At 52.9% G+C, this 18,878-nt stretch overlaps 1 protein-coding gene across 6 annotated transcripts; it reads right to left on the bottom strand.

Annotated features, from left to right (window-relative positions):
- Nucleotides 1-435: 435 nt before the first annotated feature.
- Nucleotides 436-15,133, bottom strand: ZNF783 (zinc finger family member 783). 6 transcript variants are annotated; one of them, XM_027575037.2, is made up of 7 exons: nucleotides 14,982-15,133; nucleotides 12,195-12,596; nucleotides 11,985-12,111; nucleotides 11,692-11,820; nucleotides 6,633-6,761; nucleotides 5,448-5,828; nucleotides 436-3,554 (listed from the first exon to the last, which is right to left on the bottom strand). In XM_027575037.2, exons 1-7 carry the CDS (start codon nucleotides 15,003-15,005, stop codon nucleotides 2,716-2,718), a joined length of 2,031 nt encoding a protein of 676 aa, XP_027430838.1. In that variant the 5' UTR covers nucleotides 15,006-15,133; the 3' UTR covers nucleotides 436-2,715. The 6 variants fall into 6 exon arrangements, with proteins under 6 accessions (XP_027430838.1, XP_027430841.1, XP_027430837.1 ...); XM_027575040.1 differs by having other exon boundaries at nucleotides 5,448-5,540; XM_027575036.2 differs by lacking the exon at nucleotides 14,982-15,133 and adding an exon at nucleotides 14,244-14,744.
- Between the last annotated feature and the right edge of the window lie 3,745 nt (nucleotides 15,134-18,878).

Genomic DNA, 18,878 nt, shown 5'->3' with positions numbered 1-18,878 from the left:
CCAGCTCTAAAGCAGCCGTCGGCCTCGGCCGGCTTTAGCAGCGCTGGGCGGCGGAGACGCCGCAGGCGAACGTGGCGTCGGCGTCGCGGCAACCCCGGCAGGCGGCAGCCCTGCCCCGATGGGACCCGCCCCGCGCCCTGGAGCAGGCTCCTCATTGGCCAGCCCTGGAAGCTCCGCCCCCGGCCCGCGCGCGGCGCGTCCCGGCCGCCCGGAGCCGATTTCCCACTGGTCTGGCGAGGGGCCCCGCCCCGCAGCGGACGCCCAGAGGGGGCGGGGCCGGCGACTGAGGGCGCCTGGCGTGGGGGCTGCTCTCGCGCGCCGCCGCAGCCCGGGATCCCCGGCTTGTGCGGGGCCGCGGGCCCGCCTGCTGGACGGGCTCCCCTAGCGGACTGACTCCCGGAGAGCAGGAAGGTCATGCGCACACTCCTTCAGTTCAACATATTTATTGAGCACCGATGAAGGCAAAGGGCCGCCACCGTCACAGTTCTTAAGAGCCTTTAGCACCAGGACCCCACCCTTCCTTGTTTACAAATGAGGAAGCCAAGACGCAGAGCTAGGAGCCAGTCGAAGGCCAAACCAGGTTCTAGCCTCCAGGGTTCTGGAGCACCGCTCTGCTCCGGCACCACGATGCATGTGTGCCAGGTAGACTGACAAGGCCTAACCAGGAACCCGGTACACTGAGTGCTTTGGAAGAAATGGGAGGGCCTGTGTCCAGCGATCACTCCTGGCTTGTGCTATTGCTGGAGTACCTGTGTTTACACAGGACATTAAGCATTAGAAAGGTCTAGGAACTTTGAGCCTTGAGGCATCCCCAGGAAACACCTGAAACTAGCTCTTAAAGTGAAGGGGTAAGCTCAGAGCAGCTCCATTTGCACCATATCCTGTCTGAACACTTGCTGACAGCCCAGCTCTGACTGGTGGGGCCCCTGGTGAGGGTTGGGGATGCCGGAGCAGACAAGCAGAATGCACAGCAGGGGAAGGTGGTAGCTCTTCTTCCCAAGCCCAGGGGAACTTGGCTGGGCTCTCAACCGACTTGCATACTCACTCTTGCCCCAGAGATGATGGCAACGTTCCCATCTGCCCCTTTGGGATGTGGGGTGAGGGTCAGAGGGGCAACAAGAAGTGGCAGAGCCAGGGACCCAGGCACCTGGAAGCAGGTCTGAATGCTTGCCACTTCACATAGTGCCAAGGCAAATAAGACAACAATCAAAATAGCCGAGGACCCAGTTTTAAATCTCCCAAACCAAGGGTTGGTCTATAGGCAGTACCCAAAGTGGTGTGATTTAAGAGGCACAAGATGCTAGCTGCCATCAAGACTTCTCCAGGAGGCCTGATGCTATTGCCCGAACTTCTACGGTTTGAACCTCACTGCTTTGGTAAGAATTTGTTCCACTGAAATACAAAGGGCTCCTTGGGGATGTAGCCCAATGGGAAAGTCTCTCCTAACTCTGTACCCAAGGGACCTTCCACTCACTCTAGAAAAGAAAGGTCCTTCCTGAGGGATTCTGACTGGGGCAAAGGGCTGGAGATGAACATGGAAGAGAAAGGGGGGGGGGGGGCTGAACTAGAAAAGAAGGACAAAACCAGGCTTCCTGTTTGGCCCACTGCCTCTAAATCTTTTATGACCCTGAAAACCCTAAGGTGAGGTAGGATGTACTGGGGTCATTACCCCCTTTGACAGATGAGGAACATGAGGCTGGAGGTGGTTAAAAAAATCCTGGCCTAGCTCTGCTACCAGCCCCAAATTCTTGGAAACCAACTGCTCCTTTAATGTGACAATTCAGGCCTGGTAGCCCAGGAATCCAGCTTGGCTGACCAGCCTCACCCACATCAGGATCTTCCTCTCTGGGAGGAGCTTCCGGGGCTGGATCTGCATCTCCCCCATCCCTAAAGTGTTGTGCGGGGTCCAGTCCATGGAGTGTGCATACCCATAATACTGAGACCTTGGGGGAAGGGTCAGCCACTCCAGGCCTCAGTTTCCCCCTCTCAACTAATAACCAAAATCAGTCACGGATGTTGGGATATTGGAAATCATTCTGGGCCAAAGAACGCATACCCGGGAAGGCACCAGATGTCCAGGGCAGCAGCCAAGCATCCTCCCACACCCGGGCTGATCTGGACAGCCCCTCTACCATCCCCACACACAAGGAGGTGGCAGAATAATTCCTGACCCTCAGGGCTCCTGGTCCCCTTTGCAACCACACTTAACACTTACAAAAGCACTAGAAAAACTCCGTATGGAGGAAAAGAAAAAAAAAAAAGGTTTCAAAATAACACAGTAGGAAACTCAAATTTCCAGTGCCTACCCTTCAAACTGTCTGTCCATCTGCTGTGACCTCTGTGGGCAGTATCAAAACTGCAGGCCCTCCATGTCTCTATCGCCCCCTACTGGAAAGGCCTCTATCTCCACTCCTCTTGCTTTCGCCGAAGGTTGGCATCCTCTAAGCCTTAAGGGATCCTTTCTAAGTCAGGAATGTAGAAAAGGCGGCAAAAAGTGACAAACTTAGGAAACAGGAAATTGAGGCATCTGGTCACACACACACAGTCACCAAAAAGGCCGCTGCTTCCCATCTGAATGAAAAAAAGTTTTCTCCAAAGTTATTCTGGAACGAGGAACCAGCGTCAGGCACAAGGGGAAAGGCCTGAAGGTGGACAGAAGTCCTGCGGGGGGTGCCCCAGGAGAGCCGGAGGGTACCCCTGCAGGCTCCTGCCGACTCAGCCCTCCTGGCTGTGGCTGGGCCGGGGCAGCGGGGGGCTCCCAGGGAGGGCAGAGGAAGCAGGGAAGTGCGGGCCGGCCTGGCCTCGGGCGTGAGTCTGCATGTGCACAGCCAGGTGGTGGTTCCGATTGAAGGCCCGGCCGCACTGCGGGCACTGGTAGGGCCGCTCGCCAGTGTGGATGCGCTGGTGCCGGAAGAGGTCGGAGGGCCGGCGGAAGGCCTTGCCGCAGTAGGGACAGGCCGGCCAGCCCTGGCTGGTGCCGGTGTGCAGGCGCTGGTGCAGCAGCAGGCTCTTCCGCTGCTGGAAGAAGCGCAGGCACTCGCTGCAGTGGTACATCTTGTTGGTCGCCGGCCGCCGCCCCAGGCACGGCCTGCCTGCCAGGGAGCGGTGGCCTCCGGGCTCCTCGGGGAGCCAGCGGATGACAGGGCCCGGCACCACCACCTCCCCCGGCTCCAGAGCCGGGTGGGCCTCCCCCCAGCCCGGGGGCGGGCTCCCCGGCGTCTCCCTGTGCTCCTCCTCCACGTGGGTCCGCTGGTGAATGGTCAGGTTAATCTTCAAGCGGAAACTCTGCCCGCAGTCGGGGCAGGGGAAGGTCCGCTCTCGCCGGCGAGGAAGGATGCGGGGCGGCTCCCCCACGGCCCCTGGCGGCCGCGGGTCCCCCGCCCGCACCCGTGGCACTCCTGCGGCATGAAGCCGGCCAGGGCCCGGGGTCCTGCTCCTGGGCCCCTTGGGCATTCTACACACGGGCTGGCTACGGGACTCCCCCAGGAAGAGCTGCTCGGGCATCATCTCGTCCTCAGATTGTGCTTCTGTCTTAATGACCACACCACCACCACCTGGAGAAAGGACTCTCCATTGATTTCAAGTGGGCCACACTAGCCCTCACCCAGGCCACTCCCCCAGCCCTGGCCCCCAGGCACATCCCTAGCCACCTCTGCACCCATCCTGCTCCTCCTGCTTTCCTGGAGTCCTTTCTCCTGCACGTGCTCAGAGCACACATCAGGGAGCCTGTGCACTTGGCCCTACCGAGCAGGCACGGCCTCCCAACATCATCCAGTCTGTTTATGGTCGCGTGGCCCAGATGTTCCAGTGGCCCATTCCTGGGGGCCAAGCTTGGAGAGAGGAGACAAAGCCGCAAAACCAGGAGCCAGGGACCCGAGGAGGGGGAGGTCAGAGGCCAGATGGAGTGAAAGACAACAGGTGGAGGATGCAGTGGAGCCCCTGGACCCCGAGATACACTGGCCACACGGGATCCCCAAGAATTCTGATAACATTAGTTCCCACCGACGAAGGACAGTGAGCCCTGGGGCCACTGGACTAGGTAAGCAGCCTCAGGCCTGGAGGTGGCGGGTGTCTTAGCCATACTCCGAGCTACTCATCCACATAACAAATCAACACTGAGCATCCACTACCTGTCTGGCACCTGCTCTCAAGGGACAGGCCGGAGGCACGAGGACCTAGGCTTCCTGGCTGAACCTCAGTGTGAGTCACACTTGACTCTGAGGTGGGACTGAGGCGTAGGAGCTGCCAGGACATTGGAGGGGGGCTCTGAGGCAACACAGGGGTCCCTGATGCTGGGAAGGAAGGTCCCGGCCACAGACCCTACCTGGAACACTGTGCACTCTTCAAGATCCTTCAACTGTTATTCCCCTCTGGGCTTTCTGGAATCAGCCCCGACTACTGGCTTCTCTGACCTCCCCCAGTACCCAGCGGCTCAGCTGCTGCAGCCCAAGGTCTGCTCAAACGCTGACCGCGAACCTTACCCTCTATTAAAACAAAATCTTTAGTGCCTTACCAGCAATTTCCAAGGTCTAGGGCAAGAGCAATTTCTATTCTTGCCGAAGCATGAACTGAAATCCCACCCCAGGAGACTCTTGCTAACTGCTGAACCTTCTGGACCAGCACCTGGTGTCAAGACCTTGGGGTTCTTACTCAGTGCAGCTTCCCAGCAACCCTCACAAATAACTCCTGACAGAACTTTTATTCCTACGTTGGAAATGACCCAGTGGTTTGTAATTTAGTCCTCCAGCTACAGAATCGGTAAAGAGTCTGTAAGAATCATCTAAACTTTGCATCTAAACTGTTGCATTCAATGGGCTACGGTGGTATTCCTAAACTTAGGGATTAGTGTGGGTCTCAGGCCCTATTCCATGTGAAGGCCAAGGTTCCCAGACCTCTTCATTTGAAGCCCATCTCCAGCTTGGATTCCCACCATGCCACAACCCCAAGGTGGGCCCACATCTCACCTCTACCTCCCACCAAAGCTGGTACCAGGATGGAACCAGGTGAGAACTGGATCCCTTTCTATTAGGAGAGAAAACCACCCCAAAGTGAGAATGGGCAATAATTGCTTTCTTTTTTCCTGCTCATCAGGGTGTAAGCCCAGTTTTGTGGCCTCTAGGCGGGGGACCTAAATTTAAATTGTAGGCCACCATGTACAAACTGCAAGACACTGGAGGTTGTGCGCCTGAACCACTTCACAGGGTTGCCATGAGGCCTGTCACCAGACCACAAACCCGGTGCGTGCAGCTTGTGTTCACGCAGCATGCACCTTCCCACCAGGCCAAACATGATGGGGGAAAACCAGGACCTAGATGGTCTGGGTCGCCAAGAGCCCCAGGGCAACAGTACCTGGGGATGAGGAAGGGACCCCTCTGGAAGAAGCCCCTCACCAGGGCCCACTGTGCCACCTCCTACCCCACTCCCAAGGGCCCCCTCCCATCACTCACCTGGCCCTATGCCGGGCAGGCTGTCCCCAGGAGGGGAGGTTGGAGACTCCCCACCTGAAGATTCTTCCTCCCGTTTAACAGAGGCTGGAGGCCCTGTGAGAGAGACACTGTGAGGGCCTTTCCCGACACCGGGCTCGTGCAGGACGGCACGGGCATCTCTAAGCAGACCCCGGACATGCTCAAATGCCAGCCAGGAAGAGGGGGCCCCAGGGCTCTGTCCGGAGGACTGCCCACTCCACGGCGTCCACTTCAGAGGCGAGAGGACAGCGGTGAAGGCCACGCCTCCCGTTCCCATCTGGGCCAGTGCTGACAGCTCCATCACCCTGATGGGCCTCCGAAGGACAGCGGGTTTGGGGAGGCCCCTTGGGGCACAGTGCCAGGCTGCAGTGGAACAGGGACAATGAGAAGGTCCTCTCTCCTTACACACTGGCTGGGCAACAGGGATACCAGGGAGGGAGGGAGGATCACCTCCAGCCCCAGGGAGCTCATAGTCATTGGGGGAGAGTCACAGAAATAACTGGAGAGAAAGCAACCCAGACTGAAAAGTCAAGCCTGCCGGAAGGAGGAGGAAGGAGGGGGCATGGGAACAGGAGAAGCCAAGCTAGCAAGGTGCAGTCTGGAGACAGACAACAAGGCTCTGGATTATATGCCACGCGTTATGCCAAATGCCCTCTGAGTTATACTTCATTTTTGTAAAACGATGGACAGGAACTTCCTTTACACACAGGCAGAGATCCCTGGAAGGGGGGACTGAAGCCACAGAGCCCCTCACAGACAGAGGACATTTACTGAAGAAGGCACATGCCAGCACCATGCTAGGCATATAACATAGACTGTCAACGTGACCATGGAAGGAAGGCTGAGGAGGCCCAGGACCCACCTTTGTGTGTCCCTCCCCTCACTCCAGCCAGGCCAGAGGGCCTGGCCCCCAGCAGACCTCAGGGACCCACACTTTGGCTCAGACCATTTTCTCCTGCGGAAAATGCCCTTCGTTCCCAGCCCAAATCTACCCTTCCTCTAAGACCTGTCTCAGGGGTCCCCTTCCCAGGAAGCCTGTCCAGCTCAGCCAAGCCTGGTGCCCACCATCTGTCCCACCCTCACGCTTTAGCACTCGTTCTCAGTTGCACCTGTCTGGTCCTGTTGCTGAGATGCTGTTCACATGGCTGCCCGGCGGCCCTCACTCACCCGTGCTCACTCCAGGTACAGTTGCTCTTGCCTCTGAGTCTTGCTGGTGCTTGGGGACCTGCCCTTCTTTTGGCTCCTCCCGGGTAGGGCTGACGGGGCTGAGGATGTGCTCTGGGTGTGGAGGGAGGCCTGGAAAATGCAACTCAGTGACATCAAGGATAACACAGAGATCCCCCCCGGGGGCAGGAGCCTCTGAGGAAGGGCTGACTGTAGTCACTGGGACTGATGGAGGGCATCAGGCCAAACACAGGCTAGTGGACTTCACTGATCCTTAGAGGCTAAAAGAGAAGGAAAAGGTACAGCACAGGAACATCTGATCGTACCAGATAAGTCATGACACAGCAGAGCCAAGGGTGTGGCTTGTTAGGGCCTCCCAGCTCAGAACAACAACAGTGCCATCCAGTCCCAAGTCCTGTACCAGGCTGATGTATAAGGATCCCCTTGGAAGCACCCCAAGATTCTCATTAGTAGTTCTGGGTAGGCCTAGGAAGTATGCATTTTTTGAAAAAGATTTTATTGTATTTATTTATCTTTAGAGATTTTATTTATTTGAGAGAGAGAGCATGCACGCACACGTGCACACAGAAGCAAGAGGAAAGGCAGAGAAGGAGAAACACACTCCCTGCAGAGCAGGGAGCCTGACACAGGGCTCGATCCCAGGGCCCCGGGACCATGACCTGAGCTGAAGGCAGATGCTTAACTGACTGAGCCACCCAGGCGCCCCTGCAGTTTTTGGGTTTTTTTTTAAAGATTTTATTTATTTATTTATTTATTTGAGAGAATGAGAGAGAGAGAGAGAGCACAAGAGGGGAGAGGGCCAGAGGGAGAAGCAGACTCCCCGCTGAGCAGGGAGCCCGATGCGGGACTCGATCCCGGGACTCCGGGATCATGACCCAAGCCGAAGGCAGCCACCCAACCAACTGAGCCACCCAGGCGCCCTGCAGGTTTTTTTTTTTTTTTAAGATTTAATTTATTTGAGAGAGAGAGTGTGCAAGTGCAGGCACAAGTCAGGGGTTAGAGGGGCAGAGGAAGAGAGGGAGAGAGAAGCAGACTCCCTGCTGAGCACGGAGCCTGACACAGGACTCAATCCCAGGACCCTGAGATCACGACCTGAGCCAAAGTCAGACACTTAACCGACTGAGGCACCTGGGCATCCATTAGTATGCATTTTAAAAAAGCTCCCTAGGGCAAAAGAGATGAACAAAGAGTTCACAGAGTAAGAAATTTAAATGGCCCATAAACAAATAAAAAGATACTCAACCACACTCATATAAGAGAGGTACCATTAAAAATATACTCTTGGGGCACGTGGGTGGCTCAGTCGGTTGGGAGTCTGCCTTTGGCTCAGGTCATGATCCCGGAGTCCCAGGATCAAGTCCCACATCAGGCTCCCTGCTCAGCAGGGAGTGTGCTTCTCCCTCTGACCCTCCTCCCTCTCCTCCCCACTCTCTCTCAAATAAAAAAAAAAAGAAGGAAAAAAAAGAAAAGAAAAAAACCCCTGTTCCCAGGGTACCTGAGTGGCTCAGTCATTTAAGCCTCTGCCTTCAGCTCAGGTCATGATTCCAGGGATTGAGCCCCACTTGGGGCTCCTTGCTCAGTGGGGAGTCTGCTCCTCCCTATCCCTCTGCCACCCCACCCCCTCACGCTCTCTCTCTCTAATAAATAAAATCCTGAAGAAAAAAAAAAAAAGGATTAAACACCATGACCAAGTGGAGTGTATTCCTGGAATGCAAGGTTGGTTCAACATACGAAACTAGATCAATGGAATACACCATACTAACAGAATGAAGGGAGAACACCCCCATGATCATCTCAATTGATACAGAAAAAGCATCTGAGAAAATTCAACACCCTTTCACAATAAAACCATCCAACAGACTAGACATAGAAACTCTAAGATACCACTTCACACTCATTATGATGGCTAATATTAAAAAGAAACACCAGAAAATAGTGTTGACAAGAATGTGGAGAAACTGGAACCCCTGCACACTGTTGGTAAAAATATAAAATGGTACAGTCACTGTAGAAAACAGTTAACAGTCCTCAAAAAATTAAAAATAGAGGGTGCCTGGGTGGCTCAGTCAGTGAAGCGTCTGTCTTCAGCTCAGGTCATGATCCCAGGGTCCTGGGCTGGAGTCCTGCATTGGCTCTCCTGCTTCCCCCCTCTGCCCCCTGCTCTTGCTCTCTATCTCAAATAAATAAATAAAATCTTTTAAAAAAATTAAAAATAGAATTACCATATGACCCAGAAATTCCACTTCTAAGTATATACTGAAAAGAACTGAAGACAGAGTCTCCAAGAGGTATTTGTATATCCATGACCATAACAGCATTATTCACAATAGCTAAAACGTGGAAACCCAAGTGTCTGTCAACAGATGAATGGATAAGCAAAATGTGGTAGGCACAGACAACACGTTATTTAGACCAAAAATAGGAAAGAAATTCTGATACCTGCTACAATACAGATGAACCTTAAGGACATCATGCTACGTGAAATAAAACCAGTCATGAAACGACAAATGCTGTGTGATTCCACTTCTATGAGGTCCTTGGAGTAGACAAAGTCATAGAGACTGAAAGTAGTACTGTGGTTGCCAGGGGCTGGGGCAGGGGGCACAATGAGGGATTACTGTTCAATGAGTATGGAGTTTCAGCTTTACAGGGTGGAAAGAGTTCTGATGGGATTGTGTCACATTATAATGTATTTAATACCACCAAACAGTGCACCTAAAAATGGCTAAGATGGTAAATTTTATGTTATGTGTATTTGACCAGGATAAAAAAAAAAAAAACAGAAATGAAATATTGATACACAGTTCAACATGGATGAACCCTGAAAACACTATGCTAAGAAGCCAGAGTCGAAAGACCACGTATTGTAGGATTCCATTCATACGAGATGTCCAGGCTAGACAAATGTATATGGATAGCCAGGGAAACCTGTCATTGCTTAAGGCTGGGGGAGCTGGGAAGGGGCCTCTTTCACAACACTGAGGGAGACGCAAATGATAAAAACTCCATGGAGGGGTATTTGGTGAATAAATTCTTGAAAACTTATGTATTCATTTACCTCTGACCCAGCAGTGCAGCTTCTAGGAATCTGTGCCAAGGATACACTGGCAAAAATATGAGCTGCCTTATGCACAAAGTAGCCTCTACAGCATTATTTATATCAGCAAAATACTGGAAATACCTTAAGTGTCCGCCAGCAGGGATTGGTTAAACAAACTAGGCGATCTCATACCTTGGACCATTCCGCATCCACAAAAGTAAAGGAGGAAGGTCTGTATATATACATATGAAGTGATATCCAGGACAAATTGCGTAAGACAGGGATGGGGGAAAGCAAATACATGTTACTGATCTTTCTGAAAGGAAACACTGGAAGTATAAACAAGACACTAATAAAAATGGTTATCTGTAGGGACAAGGAGGGGACAAGAATGGAAATAAGATTTCCCTGAATGTATCCTGTTAAATCATTTTGACTTTGCAAACGTAACATGCCTTACGTATTCAAAACGTTAAATGAAAAGGTAAAAAGAACCATTTCTAAACATCTAAAAATAGGGGCGCCTGGGTGGCTAAGTCATTAAGCGTCTGCCTTCGGCTCAGTCATGATCCTGGGGTCCTGGGACTGAGCCCGATGTCGGGCTCCTTGCTCAGTGGGGAGTCTGCTTCTCCCTCCGCCTGCCCCTCTCCCTGTTTGTGCTCGCTCGCGCTCTCTCTCTGATATAAATAAAATCTTAAAAAAAAAAAAAGATAAATGATGTTAGAATGTCAACAAAGAAATGATACTAAAGAGGGGCAGGTGAGGATGGTCCATCAACTGAGGAGCGGAGCAACAGAATGTGGTAACACGGGTATCCACAGAGGTACCGACAGAGGCCACGAGGTGGGTAAGGCTGGAGCGCACACTCAGCGAAAGAAGGCAGTCACTAAAGGTCCCACACGGCACTCTATTTACGTGAAATGTCCAGAAGCAGCAAATCTAAGACACAGAGAGGAGACGAGAAGTTGCCTAGGGCTGGGGAGCAGGGGGAGGGAAACAGGAAATTAACGTCCACAAGTACAGGTTTCTCTTTGGTGGGCAAGGGAAGTTCAGATTGTGGTGATGGTCACAAAACCGTGAAGAGAGTGAAAACACCGAGCTGTATACTCTAATCCAGGAACTGGCTGGTAGTTAACTCTATCACAGTAAGGCTGTTAAATGCGGGGCGGGGGGAGGCTTTCACAGGATTTTTAACAGACTTTTTATAAATCAAATGCAACAGGTAGACATCAGTGTCCCAGCATTAGGGGACCCAACACCTATAGAAAACAGTTTTGAGATAATCGGGGAGGGGGGGAGAGAACATGGACTCGGGATGAGATGTTAATCTGCTGGGTGTGACACTGGTATTTCGGTTACGTTCAGAGAAAAGGAACAGACAGAGGAAGCCAACGTGGCAACTCCTGATCACTGTTCCATGTGTGTGACGGTCACTTGGAGGTTTGCTGGACTCTTCTCCCTACTTCCGCTTATTTTCTTAAATTTTATTTTTTAAAAAAGCCTCCCAGACGACTCTGATGTGCTGTCAACTCTGGAACCACTGTCCCTTACCACACCAGCTCCGGGGATGAAATCGGGGCCGCTCCTCCCAGACGGCCGTTTCCACAAAGGGAAGCCAGTTCACGACAGGCCCTATAGCCGCGGGTTCATGTCAGGGAGCAGAGGTGGGAGGGGCAAGCGAGAGAGGCAGCAATATGCTGCTGTGAGCAGGGTCACCCGCTTACACAACACTCAGCAAGTCCACGCTTGACGTCTGCTGTGTCCGGGAGTCCACACAACACCCAACCACACGACGCCAGTACCGCTGGCCCCCTCATTCAGAAGCAGAAACTGAGCAGCTCTAAGACAAAAGCTCTGCACCCGTCCCTGACTAGGCTGGCCTAGGACACAGTGGGCCCCACTTCGGGTTCAGGGCATGTGCCCCTTCCTGGCCTCACAGCACGTCTGGAAAGCCCAGGAGAGGAGTGTGCCCCACTCATTCCCCGTCTCGCTCCCACTCACCAGGACTTGGCCTCCTTGGGCGTGCTGCCTCCCTCTTACTTCCCTCCTCCTGGCCCCACGGGCCTTCAGGACAAGGCTCCTCTCCCCTCTCCATCCGGGTCAGGATGTCTGGTTTGGAGATGGCATAATCTGCACACAGAATGGAAGGAGAGCTGGGTCAAGACTGGACACCCGCCACCCAGCTGCCCACAGAGCTGGAGAGACACCGAGAAGAACAGAAGTCAAAGCAAAGACACAGACTGCTGAAGGCCAATCTGCGACACAGACCCAGATCCCCACCTAGGCAGCCTTACCCAGGGACACCAGCGTCTCGTAGTTGCCCCGCATCACGTGCTTGTAGAGCTCCTTCTGCCACTCGTCCAGCTTGCCCCACTCCGGCTCAGAGAAATACACGGCCACGTCATCAAAGGTCACGGGCACCTGGAACAGTGTCGCGCGCGCTCACCCACACACTCACAGGCACAGTCCCTCGGGCTGTCCCACCCCAGGTGCCCGAGGGATACCTTGGGGACCTCCCCCTTGCTGCCCGGGGGCAGGCGCAGGATCCAGAAATTTCGGTTCCTCAGCAGGTTCTCCATGTTCTCCAGCCGCCTCTGCAGCAGCCCGTACTCCTGCAGCAGGGTCCCCAGCACGGCCCACTTGCCCTCCAGCTGGTTCCCGAACTCCACGGCCGTCTTCTCGCAGTCCGCCAGCTTCTTCTCGGCCATCCCCGTCCGCCCTTCTAGCGAAAGCAGGCGGGCCAGGCAGGAGTCCACCTTCTTCTCCAAGGCCTGGATGGCGGCCACCACCGTCCACAGTGTAATCTCCGTGGAGTACAGGTAGGAGTTCTTCTCAGCAGCTGGTGGGGGTGACAAAGAAGGTGTCGAAGGGCTTTCGTCCTCTGTCTGCTTGTCCCTCTCTGGAGCCTGTCCACAAGAAGAAAAGGGGAGATGGTACCAGAATGACACCATCAAAATGCGTACTTCACAAAGCCTCACGGTGACACCTGCCCAGGGCAAGCCCCAGCCAGGATCCTACGGGCCAGTCAGGCAGGTGTGGGAGGGAGGCAGGGACATCAGTGAGGGACAGGAAACACTGGCTGGACCAAGGAATTAGCAAGTGGAAAACGGGAGGAAACACATGGCCAAAGACAGAAAGCATCTGTGCTTCTCAGGTGGCTTCCATCTTGGATCTTAGTCTCCTCCTCCTCTGCAAATGAAGGGACAGGCTTGAAAGCACAGAGAACGTGAGATCTGCTGCCAGAGAGCCCGGGTCCAAGCAGCAACCCCGCCACTCCCAAGCTGGCTGACTTTGGGCAAGGTTTTTCACACAGCTTTCAACTTCACTTCCACATCTAGAAAATGGTACTCACATGAGAAGATTGTGAGAATGAATGACACAATCTTTGTTGAAAGCACTGAGCACAATGTCTAGCATGTGGTAAATACTCAATGCACACAAGCCCCACGTTGATTCAGCTAAGATGATAATGATAAGGAAGTTGACGATGCTGCTGCTGATGGTTCAGGCTCAGGGACGCAGCAAGAAGTTTTTCTTCCCTTGGGTTCCCATGGGTTTTTCTCCACCTTTTTCATTCCATTGTCCTTTGGCACCTTGGAAAGAGCTTCTAGAGTGCCTCAACTCACCCTGGTGCCTGATGCATGAGCCGGAGCATGTGCACCCAGTACCTCGTGCTAAAAGCCTTGCTGGAGGGCGCCTGGGTGCCTCAGTTGGTTAAGCGTCTCCTTTGGCTCAGGTCATGATCCCAGAGTCCCGGGATGAAGCCCCGTGTCAGGCTCCCTACTCAGCTGGGGAGTCTGCTTTTCCCTCTCCTCCCTGCTTGTGCTCTTTCTTGCTATTTCTCTCTCTCTCTCTCAAAAAAATAAATAAAATCTTAAAATAAAAAAAAAAAAGAAGAAAAGAATCCAGGATGATTCCATGCATCTGCCTGGGTTTTGGTTTGTTTCCCCCAGAACGTAAGTTCCCCGAGGGTGTGTGTGATTCGCTGTTGTATTCCCAGCTTCTAAACCAGTGCCTCTCTCACTGCAGATGCTCAATGAATACCTACTGAATGAATGAATGACCACACAATTAAACAACATTCATTCAGTAACAACTACTGACCACCTGCCATTGTAAAGGTGCAATGGGGGAATGCAAAAAAAATTATGTGGTTCTTCCTTCTCCAGGAGAAAAATTCTGTATAGAAAGAGTTGGGGGCAAATCTGTCCTGTTTGACTCTCCGGTACTGTAAGATGGCAGAGGGAAAGGAGTGAGGGGATGGAAATGGTCAGAAAATGTTCTAAGGGAGTGGCCCCGGGTTCCGTGGGAGCTGGTGATTTCACCACTGCAGTTACAGAGATGCCTTGGAGGGTATTCCCCAGGGGACAGGGCCACAAACCACAGTATTCCCACCTCTTTTCTCTCTCTTGCACTCAGGGACTCCTGAGGGAAGCACCAAACTCATTAATGAAAGGAGAGGGAGGGGAAGCTCCTACTTTAAAAGGATCCACAAAAATCAAGGTTTCAGAAAACTTCATTAAGAGGTATTAATAATAGGAGAAGCCACTTACTGCGTTCTGTTTGCAAGAGATTTTCTGGTGTGTCAAAAATAGCCAAAGGATTCTTTTCTGCCAACTGGGCATACTGCACATTACCGGCCAACATTCCAAAATAATCCAAATAATCGAATCCAACATGCTAAACTAATCTTTAAAAAAAAAAAAATCTACCTACAATTCCTCTGGTAAACAGCATTCCATACCTTTCTCTTAGGTCAAAGTAGAACCCTGGGTACCTTCATGGGGGTGTAATTACAAAATTTTGGCCTAGACGTCGGACTAAGGCCTCGACTAGGTGAGTGACCTTGGGCCGGTCCCTTCCCTGAGCCTCAGACTCGGGTTGTCAGAACCGCACGGGCCTGGCGACCCTGTCCTCCCTGCGTGCCTCCAACCAGACAATGGACGGGGTGGAAACAGCCACTCCGTTTCAAGGCAAGGCCTGTCATCTGAAGTGTTGCTAGGAAGCCCGGCCTGTCCCCCGCCGTCGGGGCCGCCCCGCCGCCCCCGCCGCCCAGCCTGCCGTTTGGGCCGCCCGGTCTGCCGGCCCGAAAGCCCGGCCCAGACACGAGCCGGGGTGGCGGGGCGGACCGAGCTGGCACGACGCGGCAGGCGCCAGCCTGGGCGGAGGCGGCGGGCCGGGAGGCCGCTCCACGCCGGCGGGGAGGAGACCCTCGCGGGCCCTGGCGGCGGCGGCGGCGGCGGCGGCAGCGGCCCCGGCCCGTCTGGGCGTCCGCGGGCCGGGGCGCTTACCCGGGCGGGCGCCGCTTCGGCCATGGCTGCTCGCGTCCCTCTCTCGGCGGCTCTCCTCGGCCTGGCCTGTCGGGCCTGGCGCGGCGCGCAGGCGGCGGCGGAGGCGGAGCGGAGCCGCCCAGCCTCGGAGCTCCTGCCGGGCGGCCGCGAGCTGCGTCCGAGCCACGTGCCCCGTCGGCCCTTTAAACAAGAGCTGCGCTCGCGGCCGGGCCCGAGGGTGCGCACAGCGCCCCCTGCAGCCCGAAGGACCGCACGCCCGCGGCCCGCGGCCTTCCGCGCGCGCCCGCCCTCCCTGGCGGCCTCGGGGTCACCCGTGGGGAGGCCGGCCGCCCCCTCTGGCCTGGGCCGCGGGAGTGGACGCCAGCGGCGGGCTCCCCGCGGGCCCCGTGCAGTAGCAGGTTGCTGGGCCCAGCCCTGGCCCCTACCCCCGCCCCCCGACCCCGGGACGTTGGAGCCCCAGCGTCCCACTTGGGAGAATCGAGTCCGGGAGCTAATGAAGCAGTCGCGCAGGACACTAAGAAAATGTGGGAGTCCCCCTCCGTATGAGAGAAGCAAGGGCAGTCCTTGCCGGGGAATCTAAAGTATATGTAGATTTACCGGTTTAACGCCTCTAAAGGACCCAAAATGACAGTTTGGGCATACACGTTATGCCTGGCGGTGGGGTAGGATGGGACAGATAAAAGTTTTAAAACTACTTGTTGGGGCGCCTGGGTGGCTCAGTCGGTTAAGCGGCTGCCTTCGGCTCAGGTCATGATCTTAGGGTCCTGGTACCGAGCCCCACATGGGACTCCCTGTCTGCTTCTCCCTCTCCTCCCTGCTTGTGCTCTCTCGCTCGCTCTCTCTCAAATAAATAAAACCTTTTTTTTTTTAAAGATTTTATTTATTTACTTGAGAGAGAGAGCGCACATGAGAGGGGATAGGGTCAGAGGGAGAAGCAGACTCCCTGCCGAGCAGGGAGCCCGATGCGGGACTCGATCCCGGGACTCCAGGATCATGATCTGAGCCAAAGGCAGTCGCTTAACCAACTGAGCCACCCAGGCGCCCTAAATAAAAAATCTTCAAAAAGTAAATAAAACTACTTGTTTAGTTTTCCAGAACAAATACACCTCAGGAAAAATTTATTTCACTAAAAACAAAACAAAACAAAACAAAAAAACCCTCTCTCTCCCTTCCCCAAATCCTCTTTGGGAATCCTGGGTCTCCTCCTCCTTCCCCGGGGGATCTACTTCCCCAGCAGACACTCTGCTCAGGGATGCTTCGCAGAGTCCTCTGGAGCCTTCTATGCCACACCCAGTCTCCACTCGCCCACCAGCCACCAGGCAGGGACCTTCTGTAGCTTTGGCTCCAGGCTGGGAGTGCCTCAAGAGTAAATCCAACACTTAAAAATTCAGACCCTCACACATCTTGAATAAACCACTCAAGCTGGGACCCATCTTCCTCATCTGTAACCCAAGAGCCTTACTTAGGAAAACCAGAGTTAACCACTGAATATAAAGTAAAACGTGCTGAGTTTTATCTTCTATCTTTTCTGCATTTCCGTTCATCCTAGTCTTAAAGAGCCTAGAGCCTACAAACTCTTCCCAGGAGAAATTATTCTGCGGTTTCTCTTTTTTAGTATTTTCTCTTTTTGGAGGAAGGGAAGAAAATTATTAGCCCATATATTTGATGCAAGCAAAAGCGTGGTCAACTGACATATAATAAAGAAACTGATACCTTCTCCAAGTAAGGTGCACCCTAGTCTTTAGGGCAAGCTTAGGAAGTTTACTTTAAGAAATACAATCAATATATAGCATCATTCATTGTGGAGATCTTTGTTGAAAATAACCCAACCTAATAACTTGCAAATGTGTGCTGAAAGCATTAAGAGCATCCTTAGGATCTCGGGGGGGGGGGGGTCGATCAGGCCAAAATATTAAGGATGATAAAATACTGGTTAAGTTGTGAGCTTATAAGATTTAATGCCCAATGCAAAGAGTCTGGAAAATGGATTGGAGAGGAAGAAAACATTAGTATTTAACAAGCTCTATTCAGGGGAGCGTGCTCTAATTTTTGACAGCTGTCTTAGATTTTTTAGACAGTTTTTGTTAAGTCATTGGTACTCAGACTTCAGTGTGGTACTCAGACTTCATGCTCCCCTGGTGTGCTGGTTACAAGACTGCAGAGCACCTGTATCAGAGTGTCCAGGTCTGAGACTGGAGGGGGTGGCAGTGGCCAGAATTTGCATTTCTAACTAGTTCCCAGGTGATGCTGATTCTACCGGCATGGTTATCACACTGAGAAACACTGTGTTCATCAGCTTCCTACAGCTGCCTCCCATTCCCATGCTCTGATTTTCTATTTTAAACAAAAAGCACAAAACCTTTACACCACAATGTGGTTTGCTGAGCAGACCAGCCTGGTATATAAATATACTGCTCGAATATAAACTACCATTACCCGCATCCTTATGTATTAATGTTTCCTGTGTTTGCTCTTTTTCAGATAAGACCTCCTGAGCCTGAATACCTCCCGGTGAGCTGACACTGGATTTCCAAAGTGGAGGCGCAGACCCTGGAGGAACAGGAGTGACCCCACCAAGGTGCAGGTCACTGAAACAGCCCATCATCAAGCCTCTCCTGCAGAAGGTGGTATCATGAGAAGTTCAGGGCCAAAACACCACCTAGGGTCACTCAAGTGGGATCCAAATACTAAAGCACTAGTGTCCCCACCAGCACATTCTCAGCCAAGAGATAGGGGCAGCTCAGAGAAAGAATGCCTAGGACAAACCTCCAACCAATTTCCAGGCATGTAATTTAGATTAGAAAGTGGACCCACCGAGAATTATAAAGCATTAGGAAGGAAAGTCTTAGCAGAGGAAGACCAGAAGTATAACCAAGTCCCTCTTCCTCCATGGAGCTTTTCCTAGTTCAGACAATCCTGAGCTCCCTATTCTGTGAATACCCATTATATGTGTTCATTCAACAAATAAGGTGAGCATCTATGTGCAAAGCCCCAGTGCGCAGAGCTGTGGAGTCCGGTCCCTGTTGATTGCGCCTTGGCGGTCTCGTCCATCCATCCTTGTCTGTGGCTCTCTTCCCACTGCAGCTGCACACAATCCAGTACTCATTGGCTCTTGTTGGTCTCACCCAGAAACCTCCTAACATCCCCCATCCCAACCAAAAACAAACCAAAAAACCCACATGATCGAACACTCATTAGGTTACTATTCCCAAATCACAGCTAGAATCAGGTCACCCTTTCGCTCAAACTCTCAGCTCCCCATTACTAACTCAATAAAACCCAAACTCCTTGGCCTGATCCCAATCTATCTTTCCAACCACATCCCCCACTACTCCCCTTCTCGCATCCTATCCTCCAGCCAGATCACTTATTTATTTTTGCCCCATAATGTCTCCTCTCTTGCTCTTGTTGCTCCAACTACAATGTCCTTCTTCCCATCCTTCCCATCCTTAAAGGTCCAGTTCAGTCACCTCTCATAGTCTTCCCCAACACCTCACAATTAAATTTAATTGTTCTCTGAATTTCGACCTGTTTAGTCTCACTTGGGACATGTAATTTTCTAATTGTATTAGATTCCCTTAACAGCCTATACCCAAGAGCAAGATCTCGGATTTAACCATGTACTTGTCCGCTGACCTTGCACGTGGGGGCTACTCAAGATACTTGTGAGTGCACACACAAAAAGAATGGAATCTTGCGCTAGTCTGGGAAAGGGTTATGCAAACCTGCAGCACAGGGAAGAGACAGATTTTGGTAGAATATAAATTCAACTAGGGCAAAGATCTGTTTGTACACTTATGTATCCCAAGTATTTAAAACAGGGGCGCCTGGGTGGCTCAGTCGGTTAAGCGACTGCCTTCGGCTCAGGTCATGATCCTGGAGTCCCAGGATCGAGTC

This window comes from Zalophus californianus, chromosome 12, assembly GCF_009762305.2.
Source record: "Zalophus californianus isolate mZalCal1 chromosome 12, mZalCal1.pri.v2, whole genome shotgun sequence".
NCBI classification, from domain to species: Eukaryota; Metazoa; Chordata; class Mammalia; order Carnivora; family Otariidae; genus Zalophus; species Zalophus californianus.
Note: the sequence above shows the minus strand (reverse complement) of the source record. Positions and strands in the feature narration are given on the sequence as shown.

Excerpts from the sequence above, each read along its gene's own strand:
- ZNF783 (XM_027575036.2), bottom strand. The coding sequence starts at position 14,369 with ATGTTGGATTCGATTATTTGGATTATTTTGGAATGTTGGCCGGTAATG. Across the intron at positions 12,112-12,194 it reads GCAAGGGGGAGGTCCCCAAG|GTGCCCGTGACCTTTGATGA; the intron begins GTATCCCTCGGG and ends ACACTGTTCCAG. Across the intron at positions 3,555-5,447 it reads CCTGCCCGGCATAGGGCCAG|GTGGTGGTGGTGTGGTCATT; the intron begins GTGAGTGATGGG and ends TCCTTTCTCCAG.